This window comes from Anolis sagrei, chromosome X, assembly GCF_037176765.1.
Source record: "Anolis sagrei isolate rAnoSag1 chromosome X, rAnoSag1.mat, whole genome shotgun sequence".
Lineage (NCBI taxonomy): Eukaryota > Metazoa > Chordata > Lepidosauria > Squamata > Dactyloidae > Anolis > Anolis sagrei.
This window is the reverse complement of record NC_090034.1, coordinates 27,422,505-27,434,949: the sequence shown is the minus strand read 5'-3', so window position 1 is coordinate 27,434,949 and position 12,445 is coordinate 27,422,505. Positions and strand designations below refer to the sequence as shown.

The 12,445-nt window shown below is 46.4% G+C and overlaps 1 protein-coding gene across 4 annotated transcripts in view; it reads right to left on the bottom strand.

The window, feature by feature from the left end:
• Positions 1–5,994: 5,994 nt before the first annotated feature.
• CAPN15 (calpain 15) overlaps positions 5,995–12,445 on the bottom strand; it is a 131,725-nt gene continuing 125,274 nt past the window's right edge. For all 4 annotated transcript variants that reach the window (XM_067461202.1, XM_067461203.1, XM_060786224.2 and 1 more), the window contains 2 exons: positions 11,741–11,919; positions 5,995–10,050 (listed from right to left, as the gene is read on the bottom strand). In XM_067461202.1, the coding sequence (XP_067317303.1) occupies positions 9,873–10,050; positions 11,741–11,919 (357 nt within the window). In that variant the 3' untranslated portion in view covers positions 5,995–9,872. The remainder of the gene's footprint in view (positions 10,051–11,740; positions 11,920–12,445) is intronic.

The window sequence follows — 12,445 nt, the reverse complement described above, 5'->3', positions numbered from 1 at the left end:
TCCACTTGCTCTGGAGAGAGCTGCATCGCTATGTTGGAACAGCTGAAGAGCCCTCTCGCTTGCCTCACTCTGCGCATTGCACCAGATGGCCAGCAAAGGTGCCGTCAGGCTCTGATCGTCAGGCTGACAACTGTGCTGGAGCACCGACCGAGGAGCAAGGCTTGCGGTCTGGGGCCTGCTGTGGCCTCCTTCCTGTGGACCCTGGGCCCTTCTTAGCTTGCACTTTGTTCCCAAGGCCTGGAGAGCCTGTGTTCAGCCTGTTCCCTATCAGCACGGCCATCCCTCTGAGAGCTGCCAGCCATAGAGAAAGTGCACTCTTGGCTCAGCAGCCTGAAAATATTACCTTCTCTCAACTGGATGTGTTTCTTTAGACTTATGCTGCCATCTGCTGTTCTCTGGTGCAATGTACTGTATACACTACAATGGTAGAACACATTTACCACTGTTAGCACATCAAGTGTCAGAACGTTTCAGTTATCCACGGATTTTGGGGGGAATTTTCAAAGTTTTTATAAACAACATTTTTTTTAAAAGAACCAACAAGAGTGATCTTCTTGAATTTTCTATACAATGACAGGAGATAACAGGGGATAATTTCCTCCAACTTTCAGAAATATTTATACATCTACTGATTTTAGGGATTTTTTAAAAGTTTTGGCAAAAATGTTTTTTTTTTTTAAAAAAAGCTACAACAGCTATCTCATTGAATGTCTCTCATATTAACCAATAGAAACCAATATTAACTCATTCTATATTTTCATAAAATCCTAGAGTTCATTTATTTTGGTCATAGACCAGCACAGGAAATAGAGTCACATTTTCATACAAACTTGGTATGTTTGGTACATTAAAAATATAAATATAACTACTGAAGCACAATATGGGTGAGGGAGCAGAAAGGAAGGGGAAACAGGGTAAAAACATACAATGCCCAGATCCATCACCAAATTGTATTTTCAGAGAAGAAGATAACTGGACACACAGTTAACTTTTGGGACTAGTCATTCCCTGGCGGATTTTGTATGCTGCTGCACAGAACTTTGCAACATTGTAGGTTGTCGCTGAATTAATATCTGCAAGTAGCATGGAGGTATAAAATTGTCCTGAATGACCTGGGTGCTTGTATAACAGAGGTAAAATAAGCCTGGCATGGATATCCCTGTAGAACGGGCACTGAAGGAGTACATGTTCTATTGTTTCTACATGACCCGAGTCACAGGGGCAGAGTCTCTCTGGGAAAGGGATCTTCTGGTAGCGGCCTTTGAGTACAGCTGATGGGAGAGCGTGGCATCGAGCCAGGGTGAAAGCCCTTCGATGAATGGGAACCTCTAAGTTTGTTAAATATGCCATAGGGGAGGCAAGGTATCTGCTGTCTTCATTGATAAGGAAGGTTGGAACCTAAGGGCCATCTAGTCCAACCTTGTGCCAGGCAGAAGGGCACCATCAAAACTCTTCTGACAGATGGCCATCCAGTCTCTAAACTAATTAATATGCTTCCTCTATAGTATGGGGGCCATCCATTTGAGTCATTTCCTCCCAGCCCAGCACAGAGATTGACTTACTAGGAGTCTCAGCCATCTTCCTCTTTGAAGATTCAACCATTCATTGGACCTCTCACTGGCTGCTGTTAGGGAGGGACAAATCTCTCCCTGATACCTGATGCATTCTGGGAAATGTAGTTTAGGGCAGGGCCTTTTGAATTCTCTGGCATAGAGCTCCTCCCTTCTCGAACTACATTTCCCAGAGTTATATGCTGTTCACAGAAAACACAGCTCCCTCTTTTTCCACTCCTAATGTCGAAACTCCATTCAGTTAGAGAAAAGGCAAGGCAAAGCACTAAGGCAGCCTTTTTGGCGTAATGGTTTTGCTTCCTTGCACTGAATGTGAAATCGACTTTGGGAGCCTTCCAAGATTTACAAAACTAAAATGAAAAAAATGGGTAAATTTCAATTCTTAAACGTTTGGTATGAGCCACGCCCACGTATCAGATATTGCCCCATAAGTACAAAATTTAACAAATTTGATCCAAATTATGAGGCAAACAAAAAATGCAAACCTCTACTAGTTATGAACAAGAGTGGTTCTATAGGTTTGTTCTTTTAAAATAAATTAATTGATATTTTCCACAATGTTCATTAGGGAGTTGGAGAGAGGGGTAAAGCTTATTTAAGGAGAGATGTTGTTTAAGCCTACTGTTCATCTCTTCTTTAATAAGCCTTTATATCCTCTTTTAGGCTGGAAGTTTTTAGCACAGCTGGTAAATCACCAGCAATTATAAGATCTATCAACCAAAAGGTTAAAAGTTCTAAGCCCCGGGTCAGCATGAGCTGCCGACTGTCAGCCTTGCTCATTGTTTACCTAAGCAATTCGAAAACAGCTTTAGCTGTAATTAAACAAATTAGGTACCACTAAAAGCAGGGGGCGGTGTTTTACGATGCCATAAAAAAGATCGGAAAATGCTGGGCGACCAAAAGGAAGGAGGAAGTCCTGATGGCTCGTCATAGAGGATAGAGCAACAGCACCCCCTAGACTCGAGCCCAAATTTCCATAGCACCAAAAACAGCTGGACACTGAGTTGAAACAAAACCACCTCCTTCTGTTCTGTCTGTCTGTGTATTGTCTATACAAAGCGGCATTGAATGTTTGCCGTGTATATGTACTGTGGTCCCCCTGAGTCCCCTTCAGGGTGAGAAGGGCAGAATATAAATCAAGTGTTATTATTATTATTTTAGTTATCTTCTCTTTCTTTCTTTATTCTTCTTAGTTGGGTTACTTCTTAGGTTTGTTCTTATGTTGAATTTATTTGTAATTTAGAACTGGTGCAGTTTTAAAGTGTATCTCCATACACACACATGTACGTGGGAGGGTCAAAAAGTATTGCCTCCATTGCTCTAACTTTTCTTTCTTTCCCAACTACTGGATTATCTATGTATGATATGATAGAGGTAACCTTACTCTACTGATAAGAGTCTTTCCTTTTTCCGATTGACTGATTAGAGCCATGAATCTGAAGCTAAAAGAAAGAGTCATCATTGAATTTCTGGCAAAAGTAGGTTGTGCACCTCAGGAAATCTATCATCACTTGAAGAATGTTTATGATTTGGCCCTTTCTGACTTGGACCTGTTTGGATCTCTGAATGTAAAATGTCTTGTTCTGATTTACAAGTTGATTTATACTTGATAATGGTCATGGAGCCATAAACGAGATCTGGGGATCATAAAATGCACAAAGTAGAGAGTGTGGTGTCATGGCTTAGAAAGTACAGTTTGAATCCCCACACAGAAAATAACTGGTTGATCTTGGGCAAGTCACTCTCTCTCAACCTCAGAGGGCCATGTCAAACCTGCCTCTGATCTAGTCTGACCAAGAAAAACCTCGGATTGGTTCTTCTTTCAAGGTCAGAAACACACAACACCAAGAATTAACATACACAGTGCAACTAATAGTGTAGTCTTAATGCTATTCCTCAGAGTTGGTAGCTTTTACTTTGGGGCAGGGACTCTTTGGCCCTTCAAACCATCTAGAGCAGGCATGGGCAAACTTGGGCCCTCCAGGTGTTTTGGATTTCAACTCCCACAATTCTTAACAGCCTTAGGCCCTTTCTCCCCCCCCCCCTCATCTGCTTAAGTGGAAAAGAAATTGTGGGAATTGCATTCCAAAACACTTGGAGGGCCCAAGTTTGCCCAGGCCTGATCTAGAAGCACAAATGTTTCTCATTCATCCTTTTTCACCAAAGGAGAAAATGGCCCCATGTTTAACTCCAGAGACATGACACTTATATGGCCACATTGACATCTCATTCGAACACGGGACGAATTGGTACTAAAGGGGCCATCACATTTAGGCATGGCAACTTTCAGGATAGCATTGACTGTCCTGGTTTTGATACCAGTTTAGGGAACGGTAGGAAGCAATGCTGGACGGATGAAGCTATGATGCATCATTCATGTGCTGGATAGCGCAGCAATACTCAAGACAATAGGAGCATTCTCCTAGGACAAACTATTGCTGATTTTTGCTGCTATTCTTGAACAAAGATGTTCAATTTGTGCCCTGAGGCTTGCATTGCATTAATGGTTTTCTATCCCGTTGCAAGAGTTAGGTTGTTTTCCTGTACTCAGAGCAAGCTCCTAGGAAATTGTTGGGACTTACATCTGAGTAGACATGTTTAAGATGTGATTCACTGCACATTGTTACTGGGCTTATTTTGAGCTCAATGGTGCTTTAATATAAAGATTGGAGATTGACCACATAGCATGGATTTGGCTGCAAAACCACTCCTGGATACAAAATTCCATGCATGATCAAATCCTATTATGTACAACAGCGTAGTAAAATGGTGTCCCTTATACACTAAAACAAGTATAGGCAAACTTTCTAACTTGGGGGACACATAGTGGGCTGGAGTGGGGTGGGTGGGCCAGGAGGGAGTGGGTTCTCCCCAAGTCCTCTCCCTGCCCTTTTCTCCCCTTCCTCTTCTCTTTCAGAGGCAGAAAGTGAAGGAAAGACAGGAAACATTTGGATCCCCCAAGGGTTGGCCTTGGTCAGGATGAGACGGTGGATGGGAGAAGAAAAAGTGTATCCATTTGACCCTGTATTGCCTACTCCTGATATACAGTATAATCCTTGGAAGAGACCTTCGGCCATCCAGTCCAACCCCCTGCCATGCAAGAAGGCACAATCAAAGCACTCCCGATAGACAGCCTCTGAGGAAAAGCCTCCAGAGGAGATTCCACTACACTCCCAGGCAGCCTATGCCACTTTCTAGGAAGTTCTTAATTTTTTCAGTCAAATCCCTTTCCCTGCTATTGGAACCCATTTCTTCCTTGTGCCCTGGTCTCTAGAGCAGTGGAAAGTCAGTTCCCACCCCCCACCCCAAATGGGACACCTTTTTAAATCTTGAAACATGGTTCTCATGTTCCCTCTCTACCTTCTTTTCACCCAGCTAAACATCTCCCAGGAGGAAAGGAGGAGGGGAAAAAAAGACATCAGGAAGGGAAGAAGAGAAGGATGAAAGGAAAGGAAGGAAGGGTGGAAGGGAAGGGAGGGAGGGCAGAAAGAGAGAAGGAAGGAAAGACAAATGGGAAGGAAGGAAGGAAGGAAGGAAGGAAGGAAGGAAGGAAGGAAGGAAGGAGAAACAGGGAGAGGGGGAAGGAGGGAGGGAAGGAACGACAAAAGGGTGAAAGGGAAGGAAAGAGGGAGGGAGTAAGAGGGAGGTAAGTAAGAAAGGGAAGAAGGAAAGAAAAAGAAGGAAAGAGAAAATGGAAGGATGAAAAGGTGGAAGGGAAGGAAGAAGGGAGGGAGTAAGAGGGAAGGAAGGAAGGAAGGAAAGAGAGAAGGAAAGAGAAAATGGAAGAAAGGGCGAAAGGGTATAAGGACGGGGGAGGGAGTAAGAGGGAGATAAGGAAGAAAGGGAAGAAGGAAGGAGGGAAGGAGTAAGAGGGAGGTAAGGAAGGAAGGGGATAAAGAAGGGAAGAAAATGAAAGAGAAAAGGGGGGAAGAAAGGACAAAAGGGTGGAAGGGAAGGAGGAAGGGAGGGAGAAAGAGGGAGTTAAGGGAGGGAGGGAGAGAAGGAAGGAAGGATAGGGTGATGAGAGAGAGGAAGGCCTGAGAAAGAGCCCAAGGGGGTGCATCTGGCCCCCGGGCTTGGGTTTGACCATACCTGCACTAAATAGTAGGACGATCATTAGTCTTGGAGTGTTCCTTTTTTTCCATAGCTTGTGGTTTTCCTCCTTTCCCTTGTCTATATTCACTGCGAAGCGGAGAAGATATAGAAAAAAGTCTGTATACAATCCATTGAAAGAATTCCCTGTATAGCAGAACAAGGCTAGTGTATAGTTACAAACAAAAGGTAAAGCATCCTTCTGCAAGCAAGCAGCCTTCATATGGTTTGACTACATCTCCTAAAGGCTTGGTGAGGTCAGTGTATAGGATATCAGCTCATCCGTCTGTAGGTCAGATGTGTTAATAATGTACAGAGCAAAGCAAACAAATACAAAACAAAACTTTTATTATTATTTGGTCCTTTGGAACCTGAGTTTGAAAACCACCCATGGGATAATTCATATTTATACAGGGACTTGATTACAGATTTGATTTACAGTTGATAAAATATCCTATGTTTTCCTTAAGAGCTGGACAATATTTACATGGTTAAAAATTATTCACAGCTCGGAGAGACAGAAAGAGAATGAACTGCATGACAAAATGAAAGTCAACAAAAAAAAAGTTGGAAAAAAGACAGGAGACATTTTGGACAGATCAAAAATGAATACAAAAAAGAAGGAAGAAGTCCACCCACTCCCTGGCCTGGAGTGGCAGTGCCAGGAACACTGGTTTGGAGGTGATGGGTACAAACAGAAATGAGGAAACACTCAACTTCATGACTGTTGCTGCATGACTGGCTGAAATGGCATAGGACGAACACATGTTGGAGCTTGCATTCGCATGGGACAGGTTGGCATGGCTACCCCATCGACCTGTAGCTGCAGCAGTGCCAGTATAGCCCTCGGACAAGGAGACCATGGCCTTCTCCAGGGACCCAATGCCACCCCCTCCACACCAAGACTGACCGGCACCTGCATCCTCAGACCAAGGGGATGCTTGCATTGCACACACATCGGTTTGATACCAGCATCAACTGCTGCAGTTGGCCCTTTTGGACAAGACAAGAGTTGAACTTATTTCAGTCCACAATGCCTTATAGGCTGCTGCTCAAGCAGCACAGTCATGACACAATCGCTTGAGTTTTGAGCAACTTTCTGCACAACCCATGGAATGAAGGGCTGCAGGAATTGGCCGATTCCGATGTCTGCTGTTTTTTCTCCTGCTTCCCCGACATCAGAAATGGAGTCAATGCTTTGGGGAAACGGCTCCTCCAAAGTGACACACAAACCCTGCCGACCCGTGGTTCCCTGCCACAAGCCTCCCAGTAAACTACGTTTCCCAGGAGTCACAGCAGGAAGGAATTAGTGCAAATGGCTTGAAAGTAGGGTTGCCTGCTCCTTCTGGCTTGGCCCTTGTGTTTTGAGTAACCACATGGAAGACAGAAGCTGGTGAGAGGGCAGTTACTGTACCTCTGTGCTTGGATCCAGGCTTTCCTGTTGACTATTGTCTGCCGCAGTGCCATTAAAATACAAGGCCCTCGTCCCAATACGGGAGCGTGAGAGGGGCGGTCCTTCTCAGAAGGGACACTGGCTGAAAGTTCCTCTTCATACCAAGGAGTCAGAAAACCAAGTTTTATGGAGGACACCTCCCAGAATCCCCTTGTCAGCAGGAATCTGCAACTGGGGCTCATTTCTTCCCTCTTATCTGCTTGAAGCTACAAAGAAGCTGAAGCCTCCATCACAAGGGACACCAGTGGTGGGCCTGGCAACAGCTCAGACATTAGGACATGGAAGTGCAAAGGGTGGCCCTGAACTTTAGAAAAGGACCTTTCTGTGTTGCGCTTTTGGAGCCAAAGGGTACTTTTCCAAACTCTAACCTGGAAGCAGGTTAAGCCAATAGTACCTCCCCTGAATAGTCCCCAGATTGATGCTTCAAATCACTGTGCAAATACCAATGCTGCCTTCTGCTTTCCCACTCCCCACTGGACACTACGCAGCCAATAGGCACCCCATGGAGTGGGCAGGGCTTCGGACGTGCCAGCTTCTCGATGGACCATATGAGTGCCAAGGCTGCTTTACGTGGATGCATGGCTTGAGCACACATTAGGGGGTGGGGGAGGTCCTATCGACGATACGTTTCCCAGGCACCACTTCTCCAACCCTGTGCCCGAACCCACGAAGTTGGCAGGAATATGCCATCCCTGATATCCCTCTGCCTGAGCTCATGGCGTGGATTACAAATCCTGTCCCTGATACCCTGTTATTGAGTTCTGGTGCCACCAATACCCATTGTGCTCAGCCTTGCTCTGGGTCTGGGGAAAACATGGACTGTGCCCATTCCTACATTATATAGTTCAGTGCTGTTTAAAGCAAAGTTTGAGCAAGTTAAGCAGCTTCAGATGAGACTAGAGACTAGAGACTGGCCTCCCATGTTGAATATGTTCCACTATGGCCCCATTGACACTGCCATATGAAATTCTGCTTTGGACTGGATTATATGGCAGTGAAGATTCATATAATCCAGTTCAAAGCAGATAATCTGTATCATTTAATTTGATAATCTGGATGATATGGCAGTATGGATCCAGTCTACGTATTGGCTTAACTCACAACCCATTCCCCAGCACAGAACTTCTTGAGAGCATTCCACGTTCAGACTTTTGCAGGACCCCCTTGCAAGGTTCCAAGAGTTGTAGTTCAAACAGTTACTTAGAACATTTGCTTTGTTGGAGGCTGAGGTTTGAACTGCAAAGCTGAGCAGTGGTGAACCCAAAGGGCCCCACTGATGGACCAGGCCTCTTCAGCATGCAGACCTCCAACTCCCAAAAGCCCTGGTCAGCTGGCTCAATGGTCAGGAATTCTGGAAGCTGAAATCCCCAGGTTGAAAAGGCCTGGATTAAACCATATACACAGTCCTGCAGCCACCTGGAGCTTTCCTCATATCGCCAAGTGGCCAAGGCACCAAGAGAGGGTCAACCATTCTCTTCCAGCTCCACCGCTGAGTCCTGACTTTTCTCCCTTCTGGCTGCAAAAGGCCAGAAGGGACATGGGAAGTGTGCCCATACCAGCGGAAGGGTCGCCTGTGAAACCACACTTCCTAGCCCTTTCAAAGGACCCAGCAGAGGCTAATCCTCTTCGCATGCTCCCGGTCCCATCTCCTTCCACACCTCCTGCTGACCTTCCCAGGTAAAGACCTGCAGGCAAATGGTGTTCAGTGAGAAGCTTGACTCCCAGCAGAGGATAGTGCTGGGAAAATGGCCTGCAGCTCCTACGTCTCTGATTTATGTTGCTGTTTGTTCCTCTGCACGACTCAGAGTGGCTGTGTTTTAGAGGGATGCACAGACAGGAACTAAAGTGAAGGAGGCAGGCAAAGAAAGGCTGTTTCCCAGTTCCATACGGTCAACAGTGGCAGGTCCCTTTCATGGCTCATGCTTTGACCTGCCTCGCCAAGGAGGACAAAAAAACAATTACAATGGCGGAAACAACAAATGACCAGCCCACACATCTTTTCCCCCCTTGACTGCTGCAAAATGGCTTGCACCCTAAGGCTTGCCTGTGACTTGCCCAGCAAGAACGGTCAAAATGTATGACGCTTTGCTACCCCCCCCCCCCCCACACCAATTAATGTTCCCACCCCGTCCTGCCCATCTGCATCCCTCCGCCTGCCAATTGTCATACCAGTCGCGAGGGGATGGGGATGGGGGGCAACATATCAACATACACCTTGCCCCAGCAGCACCTTCCACTGCAGCATTCAGCTGGGACATGTAATGGTGAGGTGAGGCAGAGACACACAGACAGACACGTTGGCCAGAGGTATATTGTTGCAGCCTTGGGGTTTTTGGCGGCTGTGGGAAGGGCCAGGTCCAGGAGCCAAGGGCTGCCAAGGCCCTTTCTTTTCTTTGCTTGCCAGAGCCCGGACCTCTCCTCCTCCTCCTCCTGGCCGCAAAATTCCCTTGTTCTCCTATTCGGACAGCAGCTCTGGATAAAGTGCATCATCTGTGGGGGAAAGGGAGGGGAGAGGAGAGGGGCTGCAAGGGAGAGGGAACCTGAGCAGCTCCCTGCTTGGCCCCAGAGGACGGGACGGGACGGGACAGGATGGGAGGGAAGGCAAGGCGCTTGGCTGGAGGCGCTCCGCCTGCCCACCCATCCTCCTCCTCCGTCCCGACGGCTCAGTAGTGGCGTCCTGGGCATTGCCCGAGGCAGAGGGGTCCGGAGAAAAGGCAGAAGCAGAAGAGCGGAGGGGCAGGCAGTGGGGCCGTTTGTCATAGCGGCCGGGGCCCATGCAGTCCGGCCACCTCCGGGGTGAGCGGTGGGTTGTGCGTCCCCTTGGTTGACATCCAGTCGTTTAGAAATGCCTGGGTGGCTTTGCGGTGGGCCAGGCGGTGGGTGATGGAGAAGCCGGCGTTGCCTTCCAGCTGGGACAAAATCACAAGGACTTGCCTAGGAGATGAGAAAAAGAAAGGATAACAGGTGTGCTGGGTATTAGGCATGTGCAAAAAAAGTTTTGGATTGTAAATATGCTTTGTTAAAGCTGTTTCTACTCGGCTATCTTTCTGCATCTTTCTCCCCGCAGGAGGCAGTTTTCCAAGGCATTTTAAGGGGGCTTCCTAGGATAGGAAGAGGCATTGACCTGGAGGTATCCTGCCCTGTTGTTGTTCATTCGTTCAGTCTGGCTTCCTTTAAAAAGCACTCCCTTCTCTCTTGATCTGGAGGCAGAAAGGAGAACTGGTGCCTCGCTTATAATGCCTTTCCCCGCCTCTGCCCCCATACTTCAATCTCCTTTCCGCCTCCAAATCAAGAGAGGAGGGAGCGCTTTTTAAAAGAAGCCAAGGCAGGATACCTCCAAGTCGATCTGTCTTCCTTCCCTGGAAAATGGGAAGCCCCCTTCATATGCCTTGGAAAACTGCCTCCTGCAGGGAGAGAGCTGCATACTCGTGACTCTTGTCCCCTCTAGACTAGAAACAGCTTTAACCAAGTATACATACAATCAAAAAATGATATATTTTTTTTGCACATGCCTACTGGGTATGCGTGCTAATACAATTCCCCCCAACATAGTCCTTTCAAGCAAATACTACAATACTCCCGTTTTCCAAGGGCTTTAAACAGATGACTACCAAACAGAGATGCTCTACCACACTAGTGTCAAACTTGTGGCCCTCCAGTGTTTTGGGCTTCAACTCCCAGAATTCCTGGCCACTGGACACTTTGCTTAGGGTTTCTGGGAGTTGGAGGCCAAAACACCTAGAGGACCACAAGTTTGACACCGCTACCTAGCAGCAGATTCCATACAGCAGCACTGCATAGGGCTAGATAACCTTGGAGGTCCTTTAGAGCTTTACAATACTCATAATGTTCAAATGAGCCGGTGATCAATTTCCTGATCTTTGAACCATGGTTAAAAACAGTAGAAATGGGATCTTTGAGCTGGACTATACTGGACAAGCGATTGTATTTACTCAAATCTAATGCTTGCCCTTTTTTTGTGTAAAGGACCTTCCCAAAATCAGGGCACGCATTAGAATTGCATCATATAGTCATCTTAGCCCTGAGCCAAAGCAAAAGGGAAGCTGCTTCAGGGGCAGCACCTGGAGTTCCTATGAGGGACATTCGCTCTTATTTAATGGGCACGGCTCAGTGCTATGCAATGCTGGGATTTGTTTGTTTGAGGCACCCTCATTCTTTGGCAGCCCCCATGATCTCAAACTATAGCCCCTCTGACTCTATAGCAACCAGGCCCATTAAAGGAGATTCATTCCATAGCATAGGTACACCCTAAGGTTTTCTTTTCCATTGCTGGAAGCTTTGATGTCCTAACACTTTTGTTTTTAAAGAAGGCATGCGAAGCATACAGCTGCTATAATGCACACCTTTTTTGGCCAAATTACAAAGAGTGCACTTTTTTCAGCAGCAATTACATTTTTTGGTTTCAGGGTTTTAAAAATTGAGGTGAGCATTGGATTCGATGGCACATTAGATGCAAGTAAATACATGTAGGTTTCTGAGTAGCACAAGTTACAAAATCGCCTGGAAACAAGACACTTTCTAGTAACCCAATGAAAAGATCAGGTCCGTCCCAATGCCTGACTGTATATTGTCCATACCAGGCCAAGGCTCCTTCCTTTCTCACCTGTGTAGTGGTGGCACACTGTCCTGAGTCTTGAGGCTCCCCCGTGTTGACACTACGTTGAAGCTGTCTGTGCAGTCGCACTGAACGTGCAGGTAGGACTTTGGGTGCCGGTTCTCCACCACAACGATGAGGCCAGCCCAGCCATGCGTCAGGTAGTAGCAGGTCATGCCTTCGCGCCCCTAAGGAAGCAAAGCAAGCAGTCAGTCTTCTTTTGACTCGGGCACTGACACCTTGCGCCCAGGGGCAACACTAATGAAAAAAATTAAATATTCATTGAATTGATGTTTCATCATTCTCCCAAGATGGGATTTAAGAAAGAGGAAAACGTTGCAAGATCTTGTCAAAAAAAAGAAAAGAAAAGGGGGAACCATGCAAGAAGTACATAAAGATGCTCTCTAACCATATAAAGAACAGTGTTGGGAAAAGGACATATACTGGGGCCATCTGTCCCTCCCAACGTCAATCCTCCTTCAGCACTCTTCACTTTTTTAATATTAAAAAAAACCCTGCTGATGATCCTGAACACTGAAATCCAGTGTATGAGGAAAATAAAATTCTTGCAGAATGATCTGAAATGGTCTCCAGAACTAGTGTGGAGACCTTCCTCTCAGCAAATCTTATCCATGGATTTGCCTTAGAGTCGCCGGAAGCGAGACATGACTTGGAAGGCACACAACCACAACATTTGAGATCTTTCTGAACTGG